The sequence below is a fragment of the Sphaeroforma arctica genome (assembly GCF_001186125.1).
Source record: "Sphaeroforma arctica JP610 unplaced genomic scaffold supercont1.104, whole genome shotgun sequence".
Classification (NCBI taxonomy): Eukaryota; class Ichthyosporea; order Ichthyophonida; genus Sphaeroforma; species Sphaeroforma arctica.
The window spans coordinates 117,769-130,759 of record NW_014040454.1 but is presented as its reverse complement, the minus strand read 5'-3'; the positions used below and the strand labels follow the sequence as shown (position 1 = coordinate 130,759).

Here is a 12,991-nt window from a genome sequence, read left to right as displayed (position 1 = left end):
ATGCGACCCTATGTCGATTCGTGTCGCCTTCGATTCATTGAATACATCGGTACCAACTGTGGATGACAGATCGTTGTCACACAACTATTTGTCGGCTAATCTCCCCACCCTCAATTCGTCAAGGACCTTCTTGCGGTTTCGAGAGTATTAACAGCACGCATCAATGGAAGGGGGGCATATATCAACCGTAAAAAATATCAGAATTTAGGATCAAGCTCGGTGAGAATCAACGTAAAATCTATTTTACTGGTTGCATAACTGGGCTTTCAAAGAATTTAACGAATGCAGTGTACTATCGTGGTGAAAGAGTGAGAGAGAAAGCAGTATGCTACTTAAACTAAAATCAGTAATGCATGTAAATAATTAATTATTTTAACTGACGAATCGCGTACTAATTCGGTCTTATTCTTGGGGGCAGGGCAGATCAGAACAAATGCGGAATCAAGCGGAATTTTATTTTCTCACTTGGAACGTTTTAAGCATGTAGCTGCCATCAATCCTTGTTTCTACACCATATCCGTATTATGCTTAGTTCACGAGTTACAAGCTATATGACTGACACAGGGTAGAACAGTTCGAGGGAGGTGTAATATGACGATAACACGCTGTTATTTGTGTATATAGAAGGTGTAGAGGTGACAAACATGCATAATTAAGAGTTTGCCTTCATATCCGAGATCTATAGTAGCATAGAAGGCGTTCAACGTGTGATCATGTCCGCAAATGGTGTAATGACTTAGCAATGACTGATGCATCTCAATAGGTAGATTTGACTTGTTCAGCAATATGACGGATTGCGTCTGTGCACCGCAGGACACTTGTGAACTATACGAATGCAAAGACAAACGTGGACGATGCGCGATTTGCGATAGCTCGTGCAAACGATGCAAGTGTGTCTGTGATGGTATAGTATTAGGACGAAAGCGAGGCCGTCCACATGGGAGTAGAGTTACAGGGGAATTTGAACGAGCCGCGTTTACACGCGCTTCTCCTAAACGATCCCGTTTTGCAATTGTTTTGTGTGCAAGGGAAGCGATTACACTAGCAGGAAAGGCATCTACAGCAAGGGATGTATATGCACACAGAAAGAGCATCCTGGTACATTGTAAATATAGTATTGCCTGCAAATTCAGACGCCCTTATGGGTGATGTAGCTAAATCGATCAATAATGGCGTTTTATTATTACCTTCTGGGGTCTTGTTGGTGATTCTAAGGTAAAAGTGCCACTGAATGAATATACAACGAGGCTTCTAAGAATTCAATACATGAACGCATCGCACGAGCCATACTAGTGAAGGAACTTTCCAAGAGCGAGACAAAAACGATGAAATAGAACGATGAGCTTACTTTTGTCAGGTCGTTCGCAGGATGCCGGGTACGCGGATTACAACCAAAGGGCTAAGGGCGAGTACTTGAATACTAAAAAATATGGCAGAACACGGTTTCGTGAAGTAGACCAAGAGTCTGCTATCAAGTTCATTCTCTCAGGTGATAATGTATGTTTAATTTCTTGGGATACTAAAGGTTTAAGAATAGGAGTGGATGAAGTAATCACACTTCTTGCACTGACTCGAAGAAAGCCCGCCCAAGTTTTGTACAATGACTAAATAGTTTCAGTTCCACAGGTTAAATATATAAACAAGGCTAGCTTCATGAAATTCTTGCTTGCCATCACATGATTAGTCAACGCAGTCGACTATGTAACTGGTTTCTTGATTCATGATGTTGTGGACACTATGCAGAATATGGTAGATGACTTTGCTGAGGAGCAAACAGATCGGACAGTCTGTCAACATTAATTGACCTTGCACAGACATTTATCAAACAGCAGCTAAATTATCATGCAATATGTTATGATGACATTGATACACCTGCATTGGCTTACGCTTTAATACCTCGATCCCACGGCTATTGTAAAGCAGGGTGGGTGTAATGGTTACAAGTTCAAGCCTTAGCTGGTACAAGAACTAAATAATTAGATACAATCAACCCGTGAGCGTGAGCAATTTTTTCGGAACGAACGAAAATGCTTGTGGAGAGATATAATAAGCATTTTGCAGGTGCTAATGATTTCGTTTTTGAATGTACTGGGTGTTATCCAGCAGGACTAACAGGAAGTGACGTGCTCAATTTGAACAAAAAAATAGATAGTGATACAAAGGTGTATTTCCGAGCCTTTGCCCACTCTGGCGTCGGCGACGGGCGCTGTATGATGAAAAATTCGAAATGATAAATGAAGGTACAGCTGAGGGAGCAAGCGCACTTAAGAAACAAAACGATGACGTGAGTGGGAATGATAGTATTGGTGGTGGTGCTATTAATGACGATTCTTGTGCAGTTACCGATGGCACCACTGGTAATGAAAGTATAGGTATTAGCCGCGGTAATGGAGCTGGCAGTGAAGGTGCAGCAGCTGGTATTGGTGATTTATACATTGGAAGGTGCATCGAATTAGTCAGGTGAACAATTATATGATCTTATGGAGGGCAGCAATGAAATGTATGCAGATGATGATAGCAACCTAGTGTATGCTGATACAGCAAGCGATGCCGTGTTATATTGAAGTAGGCCTTGATAATGAACTCGTCTTTAACGAAGGTATAGCTGAACACAAACTTGTGGGATATAGTCCAGGTGATGCTGTCCGAGGAAGTAAACGACATTTTAATGTTTATGTTCTGAAGCAATCTAAGCTCGGAAGTATACTTAGTTCTCCTGACCACATACACAAGAAACGTGCAGTAAAATACACTGGGGTAGCCAACCGCAATGATAGATCAGCTACTGCAGTATGATCTGCTACAACACTTATATCTTCACATACAGCTATTGTACGTATTGGTAGTGAGGCCTTCCCGGAGATAGTGCTCATCAAAAACCATCGTCCTCCTAAATTAACACAGGGTTGAGCTAGACGACATTAATATGCATCGACCATTAATAGAGAAGCCATAGACATCAAAGAGATATTCGAAGAATGTGAGATAGATCCGTCACGTACGATGCAGTCTGGCTCTATGCTGGCGCAACTGAGGCAAAAGTATCCAAAGCTCTATTCGCTCCCGAAATGGACATAATCACTATGATATCATCAATGATGCAGGCTAAAAGAGTGCAGATTTAACGCAAACGATATATAATGAAGGAAAAGAAGCGTGTATAGGAGGAAGTAGCTGCATTAGCTCGTAGTAAAGTTTCCATTCCGAAAAAACGACAGTGCGTAGGGTCACGGTAAAGTTTCTTAAGGTATGTCAGGCGTACATTATGAAACTAGTGAACGAGAACATTACGTTAAAGTGACAGGCCACTATTACCAGATATGAAAGCTCATTGTGTACGATAATGATACTTTCCCTGACGAATTCCCGACTGATGATAAGATTAAAGAAAAGCTATCGTACTGCAAAACAAAACAAAAATGCAGGTGATATTCGATCAAAACTGTAAACTATAAAACACTAGGTCGTATCCACTGATAAATCAGTGCAGCTATATTTGATTGTAAAGAGTTCTATCATGGCTGGGACTTTACAAGTGTATCAAAGCATTGATTAATAATATGCTCATGTACACGTATCATGTAGTATGCATCGCAACTGTGCACAACCTTATCATACTCAATCAGTACTATCGACATCCCTACGGGTTTGTGGTAGTTGGTTAGTATATACGAGTTTAATGTAGATTGGAACGTTCTAGTACAGTAGCCAACATCACATGATACGAATGACAAATCAAATTCGATTATTCAGACGATGTCCTACTATGTGTGCTCAAGTGCCTCTATATGTCAAATGACATGTAGTGTAATGTACTGGTTATTTGATGATATCGTCGTATAAACTACTGGTTGTATTACTTATACATCTTTAACACTTCACATACGTGTTCGCTTAAACTTTTCTAGATCCTCAAAACTGCGTATTGGTATATTGAAGGTGATGCAGTCGTGTTTTACCTGTTTGTTAGTGCTCAACTTCACAGTACTGGGACATTGTTGCTATGCACTAGGTTCCAATAAAGGAATTGATTAGATCTACCTGCTTATTTTGCCTAGTGTGATGAAAAAGGGTTTGCTTAATACCACATTCGATCCAATTGATCATGCCCCAAGTATTTGAGTTCTATGACCCGGTTGCTGCGCGAGTTTTCAATTAAAAATAGATAAACATGTATATACTCCTCAATTAAGAGAGTCTACCTTGTTTGATTGCCATTTCCTGTTCCACCCGTTCATTGATGACACCTGCTAAAGCCTCACTCTTAATTATATAGCTTAAATACTATAATTGATTCGAGTCTATAAGCTAACAGATAATCTTTACTTTAATAATTCACGATTGAATTTCAGATATTCCGATTACTTGCTAAACTCGTACGGCAGTTTACATATGGAACATATAAACGTTACTAATACTTGTCCGATCAAGTCGTTTTTGACTGGGAAAAGAATCAGTGACGTTGATACTTCGTACCTAAACATGTACCTACGGGTAAACGAGCTGAAGATGGACAGTCGATCACGAAGGTGCGTAAAAATAAAAATTAAATCCAAATCAATGGAGATATGTAGTGACCAAGCGTAAAATGTGTATGTGAACGTACACGAGGTGTTTCGTTCATATAGATAGAATGAAAGTACGTGCAATAGACGACGATCAATGTACTTACGTACACGAACTTGGAATGTATAGTGTGTATTGTCGTGTGCGTTGTTGTACTGGGTATCTCACATTAAACGGAAAGCGTGTGGAGCTACCAGGCGTGTGGAAAATCCTGTAGGGAAATAACGGTTGAGGGTTCACCTTACCAACATATCGCCATATCGACCGATAGACGCCTTCAGCAGTATACGATAACGTCCTGGTACAAGAAAGAGGCTCATATACCGCGTTTCATTATCGGATATATATGCACGGCATGTAAAACCATCGTCAAGGGGGGAAAGTGATACGAGTCTCGGGAAAATCAAGCATTTCAGTTTTTGAGTAAAAACAAAGACGAATTATTACTGTAATACACTGAAAAATACCTTCTTCATCACTGGAATGCGGCTCTACATGGTTTTTTCAGGGATGGAGATTTGGTTGTATGTAAGGGGAGGGATTTACGAGTAAGGAGGAGCATGATGGCGCTTTCAAAATGTATGTCAAAGGCTCGAATAGAAATATGTGTATTTAAGGAGGAAGGCAAGGTGATATGAGCCCAGCATATGACTTAATACAAGTAATGATTGTATGGTTTGCGATGTGAATATTACCGAAAATTTACCTCGTCAGAAACGTTCTGATGTATCAACAATTATGCCAGGTCAATTATATATGGTCGTGTGATGGTGGCAGTGGAAAAATAAATAATGCGAACGGAACACGACGTGAATAGACAATTTGCACAATGAATCATCTAAGATTCATCAACACAAAAATATATTCAAAACGTGATATAGAGTGTAAGGAAGTAGTTAGAAGGGTACGACAAAAGGAAACAATAGTCTTCTCCTCAAGTAAGCTTCTATCAGCTAGGATAAGTCCTAGTCTGAGGAAAGTGAACGGAGTCTTTGTTTGTGACCTGTATTTGCCAATCCACAGACTCGGGTTTTCACTTGAATGCTCCTTTCACGAAGTCCTGATGGCTTCAGGAATTTAGTATTTGGGTTCAGAACCGATTCTCAGGTATTGGGAATCCTGTAGATTCGGATTCTGGAATATTTTCTAGTACTGTGATGCTACATAGTGGATCGAGTATCAAGTACATTTGAATTTGCACTATTAAAGATAAAATCTCACTATTTTAGGATACAATGATTCCGTGTAACTAATTTCAGCTCTTATTCCAACATATACGTGACAACAGGCTTAGAAATGCGAATTCAATCGCGCAATCGGATATTAGGCCATTATAATATTATAGAAGAATAAAACTATCAGCATATACAGACTTTGGGATTTTGATAACTTTCAAAGGGCCACAGTCGTGGTAATGGCTCAGTACTGGAATTCAGCCTTTAGTAATTTCTAGGGCCAATCGGATTTTTGTAGCAAACAAGAATCCATTTTACAATGGGCGTTGGTTTATAACAAATACAGGACCGAGTTTATGAGAGAAGATGTGATACAAAATAGTTGTGATTGTTTTAGGACAGAAATCTCAGAAGTCGTAATACATCTGAATGTGTTAGACCGCCTTTCTGTTGTGCAGTATTGCTCTTACATTACGACCAGTGGGAAAATACTCACTCACGTTTCTCTTTATGCTACGAATAAGCGTGGAGGCCTCAGTAAAGGTCCGGAGGATGTTGTGGCGAGTCTCACGATTTATGGTGCCGTTACAAAACAACAATACAAATAAAATATTCTGATTACTTCACAATATCGATATACATTGTGTTGTTTATATGTAAAATAAAAAATACAGCTCGTATATGAACTGTTTCTAGTACGTACATGTGATAGCGTTTGTGCTTCACTATAACGCCACGAGCGGACGTGAGTCAAACGAAGAGTCGCCTGCCAAGACTACAAAAACAGTAGCAGATGTGAATAGCATCTGCGAGTTAGACAACAGGTAGCGGCAATAGTTGATCACATGCGATGGGAAAGTTTCACACCAAGGCATGTTACAAAGAGAGTGCATCAAACAGAGTCAGAGTGAACATGAACACCTCCTGCAACCTGTAGCACTGCCTTAGCAAGAAATGTACAATTATACGAACATAATTCACGCGCTACTTCTTGTCTATAAGTTTTCTGAAAATGGCACACTAGACGGCGTATTAAGAATATACATATATGTACACATTTGATACTATTGATTTGAAAAATAACAAACACAGCACATGTACAAGCAGTTACTTGTACGTACATATGTTATGGTCCATGCTTCTTTAAAATGTCTCGAGCGGACGTGATATAAACGAGGAGCAGCTTATCAATTATACAAACCAGCAGCAAATGTGAACGGTATACATGTGTTAGACAACAGATGACGACAATTATTGATCTCATGTGATGAAAACATTTCACATAAGAGCAGGGCAAAAAGCACAATACAGAGCTAGTGTGGACACGGAAGCCTCCTGCAAACTGTTGCACAATTTTTGCAAGATATGTGGCAGGAATACGCACAAAATCGTCCACAGATAAATGTATTTTACCTTTTTTTTAAGAACCAGGAAACGATTACAGTAAGGTACAGATATAAACGGTAAGTTTGGAACGAGAATGAGTGCAACAGCAATAGCGACATATATATTCAAATGGCATGGAGTGAGATATGCTTGAACTTGTACAAAAAAATGTTTGATTTAATATTTATATTACGAAATAGTGTGTTTAGAAGTAGTAATCTGATTGATGAGAAGCAAAAAGCGAGGAAGAATGTATGTAGACATGCAGCTGACGATGAGAAGATTATGAAATTTAGGGTGGTGAAAGTGAAGTCAACGATCACATCACCGCTGTTTATTTGGCATGATGTATTGAAGAGGTAAAATACCCATACACAATGAAATATAGTATGTTTATTCCATAAATGCCCTCAAAATTAAATTGTGAAAGAGGGAAGTTATTCATAGACTTATTGCGTACCTGATGGACCCTCTGGAGGGTATGACGATAGAGACAAAATTTAAGTAGAGTTCGGGACGTAGCGTGGCCGCTGGCATATCTGCACAAGCTAATATATTGGCGTGGGAGTTTGACGAACTCTTGAAGCAACTCAATAATAGAGGCCTCAGTTTTATACAGTAGAAAACTGTGAATGCGTTCGCCAACAAAATTTAGCTATCTGACTACACGCCACAGTCTCCGAAAAGTTCAATATCCCAAAAAAATCTATAAGTAGTTGCCATTCGGATGCCGACAGGCGAAGGACAAATTTAGTTTTATACTTATTTAAGCAGCAATTTTGATCGATCCACATACACATCACATCAATTGGATAACTGTACGGAACGCTCAATTTTGAACTTAACTTATCATTACAGGCATTATAGTATGTACACTACCAACTAGTCGCATCAAAGAAAGATTCATTCGGAAATATATTGTGTTTGTACGATTAAATGCCCACAAGCCGACTTTTACTCTCGCCTACTCTGACACAGGAAAAAAATTTACTATCGTATATACCAAGAGTATGCAGCATCCCCCAAGCTACTAGGCGATAGGACCTCAGCAGACGGCTTGGTATAAAAATCGATAGCGAGTCCGAATACACATGCATAAGTGCCATAAAATGTCATCCTGTACTTGTTAATACATAAAGATGCATAATAAGTGTCTCTATTTTCCCTTTACTGAGGGTTGGTATACATATTTACATGTGTACCCATACATAAGTGTATGCGGTGTAGATTGATCCTTTACTGGTATGACATCTGGCAGAGTATCATTATCGGTTCATCTTTGGCAGTAAATTCCGGGGTACTGAGCTGTTGACTCCGAGTTGTTTGGAAACTGATGATACTAATTGTGCGTTAATACTACTTTAAATATTATCCTGTTTCCATTTTCAAGCCAACAAATACCTCGACGATCGTATCAATTATAGACTAAAATAAGGTGCACTCTTAGAGGGCAAGCACTATTTTTTTTTCTGGTTTTGGTAGAATACACCTTTATTCTCCCATGCGTCAAATAATGTTTCGAGCGGCCACCGAAGTGATCGCCGTATCGTTCTCATCATTCTTTATGCTTTACCGCCGATTACACATTTACCACAGAGTATCTCTTATTAAATTTCAATGAAATCTTTCATACATTCCCTTATTTGGATTTTTCGAAGGTACCGTATTTGTGCAGCAAATTGGTTCTTGTCATTCTACACACTATTTGACCTCGCTTCAGTTGTGGATAATAGAAAGCTTCAGTACGAATGAATGTTGTGAAGTTTACCTTAAAAATAGCACAAGTAGAAACTCGATTGTCAACTCTCGTAATGTGACATTAGCCCAACATTTCATTAACGATTTCTAGAACTAAAGATGTCGAAAGCTCATCGTTTCGCGATCTTCACTTCAACAGTATTGTAGTTTGTATGACATTTTTCTTTCCTTCTCGAACCTTGCACTTTCGTTGGGTACACACCCAATCTGTTTGTGTTCAAACCTCATTCTCTGAAGGTCGTCTGTATTGACATATCTACACATATCAGTGCAGACTCCAGGTTGCAATTTGATCTTGAAAGTTCTGGACAAGTCTGAATCCAGATGACGTGCAGGCACAAGCCGAATAATTGTGTTTGCTACATTGATTGGTTGGAATTGTATGCTACATAAAATGATGAATTCGGAAAGTGTTCATTTGAAAAGTTTAATCAGCTTTGAAGACCAAATTGGTATTGGAATAACCAAGCAGCTTCTTGAAGTGGAAAATGTTGGGCTGATAGTGAATTTTCTTTTCATGGGAGAAAGCAAAGTGCAAAGCAGATCGCATACGCTCGTTGGATATCACGTTTATTTGATCATGACGAAGGTTCGACCCGTTCTCTTTCCCAGCTACCGTCACCTTTAGCTGGTATTCACGATGCACAGCTCGCATGCTATTTCGATCTTTAAAAGTTATCCGATTTGTCAATTCCAATACACCTAAATTGAATATAATAGTCTCGACAGTTAGTTCGTGAATAATCGCAAAGTAGTCGCCAATATCGTGGTAGGCAAATATATACCGATATGCAATGGTATAAAATTTTGCTCTGGTCGATACATAGCGCTATAAACACGTGTAGTTGTACATACGAAGTTGAAATTATAGCCAGCGCTTTCGTGCATTCTGTGAACTGGATTAATCATAGTGGGAACACTATCAGGTCATCTCATTTGAGACAAGTAGTACCTGTAACCATTACTATTCACGCATAGGTTAGGTTTAAAATGCTTCTATAATTATGCTGTGGCTGGCCTCTTTCATTTTCATTTCAATTAAGATGAGTAACAAATAAGCATTAAACAATTCATGTGTGGATATAATCACTCGCATTGCCATCCTTTGGATATATTTTACCGGGCGCGCATGCAAAATTTCGAATAATGTGTGTTACCGACTTAAAAAAATAAATCCTCACGTGTTTATTGGACCATTTGAAGTATCTGGTCTGATGTAGTGCTTCTATTGTGGTGTGGCAGCCACTCCTGATCAAAGTACTGTTTAAAGAGTCACATTGCGTAATATCTGCTAAGTCCTACGTAGTCTACTTTTTAACACATAGTTTGAGCTCCTAGCACTAATTCGTGTCCGGGGGGGGGGGGGGGGGGAGGGGGATTGGCCAACTACAGCATTACTAGCAGATATAGACACGCACTGGTGTAATTCTGTACCTATATGTGTATCTTCCGCTTGCAAGGTTGCAACTCAGGTAGGAAGCCTCAAAATGAAAATACTTCTTCACTCAACACGGCATCAGACCATTACTATTAGCCATAATTGTACAATGTTGAGATGTTTCGATAGGGAAAGCCCAAGCAAAAATTTACGCGAGAAATCGTCATATCTGTGCATCGGTGATGTCTCGATAAGCAAGGTTTCGAATAGATTTTAACTTTCAACAAAAGTATGCACAGCCAAAGCTACCTTTGAAGTCATCTAAACTAAACACATATATATCTTTCGCCTGCATGGTTGCAACTCAGGTAGGAAGCCTCAAAATAAACGAATCCTCTACTCAAAACACGGCGTCAGAGTATCAAATATTATTGATTGATATATTTAGATAGGAAAAGTCTAAGCAAAAATATGTGCGAGAGACAAAGTCATATCTGTGCATCGAACATGTATGTCACGATAAGCCATGTTTCGAATACTTTTTAACAAAAGTACGATTGATGTTCGCACAGTCAAAGCTACCTATGAAGTCATCTAAACTAAACTGTCGTCTAGTACCACTCCAACACCAGTGAACTTGTACATTTATTAATCATCAATCGAAGGCCTACGGGCGCCCTGAATATCTCGGAAACTATTCCAAATACAAGGGAGCCTACGCATCTTTCGATTTCTGCAGAAGCTCCATTCGTTTCGCTCGGTCGAGATTCTTGCATCGATGGAACATCTTCTTCTCGTGCTTGTGTACAGGAGAGTTCTTAATGAATGTGTAGCGGATTACATCCGTGTTGGCCGCGAGAGCTGACTGGAGACTTTTGATGAACTCTGTACCAACTGTGAACTGTAGTCCCAAGCGCCTGTGACACAAATAACCAATCAGTATTATAAGTACCTCGAAGAGACTATAAATATACGGCACAGGGATATGACCCTAAGAAAGTCTAGCTCACTCAATTTCAAAGCACTAATATACATGGTCCACCATTTGTTCTTTAGGCATCACATGCATAGCAACAAGGTCACTCCCGTACTGCGATTACAAACGACGTCGCAGAGCGATCCTTCTATTTCACTTATTGCGGACATGAATGTACTGTGACAAGCGCAGATTATCAAAACTGTGCATGCCACACGAGTGCAGGCGTCCTCTGCGAGACAAAAATATAGTGCGAGGTACGCGAGTCATTAAACAAGTGCTATTAAAATATATCTATCAAGTGCACAACAAAACACGACTGTGTATATGTTGACGCCTGAAGTTGGCATATACAAGCGAACATCCACAGACTAGAAGAGTTTCAGTATGGTGGGGGTATTCAGCATACAGATGATATACTCAGATTGTCGAGTGATGGACTAAACTAAAATCCTTGACACATTTTTTAACGCTACTCAACAAACAACGAAAGATTGAGAACATGCAGATATGTGATACCGACCAGGTATACCAATGAAAGGAAACCCGTGGCGAGAAAGTAGGGAGGATGTAGATAGTGGCGAAGGTCAGGACAACTACCAACCACAATCACCACTGTCATTGAAAGCACACTACACACCGCCGTAACACGCATCAAAGTAGCCATACACGGATGCTTTAAGATGGATATGCATGTGTGCATGTATGCATACTTAAATATCGTGCATATACCTGTAGCATGTATATGTACAAATGGCTGCTAATTTTTCTATACACGAGCAACAGACGCTGAAACCCACATACACGTATGCAAGACTATGTATGTTGCGATTCACCCGGCTGACGATTTCTACCTACCGTGCGTGCGTGAAGTACTCCATATGTCTGCGTGCTCTGTGTGGCAGTTCCTGCTGTCCAAAGTTCTCGACTTTAATGACCACACCTCCGCGATTCTGAATCAACTTGGACGTTCGCAGCAGCAGAGGACCAACCACATTCTGAAGTATAGGCCAAAAACATTTGAATAAATTGGCAGCGAGAAAGCCGATATATATAGTATAGTGGCGAGCAAATATCAGAACATTCTGAGAATGGAAGGTTTGGTCATGTTTGTGTGAGTGAATCTACAAGGGAGACATCACATAACATACACACTGTTGCGGACAAGAGAACTACTGAGAACTACTGCGCTGGGTAGATGTTGTGAAGCTTCACGAGACAATCTCAATTGTAAACATGATGTGATGGTTGTACTGATGAAGCTATCGATCTCAATGAGATATACATACCATTCAGTGCGTAGATTTGCAAGGCGAGAAGAACAGACGTGGCAAGATTCTAGATAAACGGGAAAACAAAAAGAAGGAAATACCGGACACATATATACTTGTTTAGGGTTTATAGAGTGCTGTGCAATGAGCATGAACACAAATAGATAAACAGACAGTTTGTGCATACAGAAATGTAGCTATGAAGATACACCTGTTTGTGAACGTGTGCTTGCTACAATTACCATACGTACAAATAGATTAAATACGTATTTTGGCATAAATAAGCAAATAATGCATATCCGGGTGGCACAAATGACCAATATGGGCTGCTACGTGTATATATATACCTACATAGATACATAGATACACACACAGACACACATATATATATACACGCACACAAACACGCACACACAGACACAGACACACACACACATATATATATATATACATATATATATATATACATATATATTATATA

General features: G+C 39.6%; 2 protein-coding genes across 2 annotated transcripts in view; one reads left to right on the top strand and one right to left on the bottom strand.

The window, feature by feature from the left end:
• Nucleotides 1-2,227: 2,227 nt before the first annotated feature.
• Nucleotides 2,228-2,564, top strand: SARC_02352 (hypothetical protein; the record flags this gene model as incomplete). Its single annotated transcript, XM_014303909.1, has 2 exons — nt 2,228-2,417; nt 2,461-2,564. The coding sequence occupies 2 exons, from the start codon at nt 2,228-2,230 to the stop codon at nt 2,562-2,564; spliced, it is 294 nt and encodes a 97-aa protein (XP_014159384.1).
• An 8,325-nt stretch (nt 2,565-10,889) lies between these two features.
• Nucleotides 10,890-12,991, bottom strand: part of SARC_02351 (30S ribosomal protein S6) — a 3,002-nt gene continuing 900 nt past the window's right edge. The window contains exons 2-3 of the mRNA XM_014303908.1: nt 12,098-12,237; nt 10,890-11,180 (exon numbers count right to left, since the gene is read on the bottom strand). Of these exons, the coding sequence (XP_014159383.1) occupies nt 10,979-11,180; nt 12,098-12,237 (342 nt within the window). The 3' untranslated portion in view covers nt 10,890-10,978. The remainder of the gene's footprint in view (nt 11,181-12,097; nt 12,238-12,991) is intronic.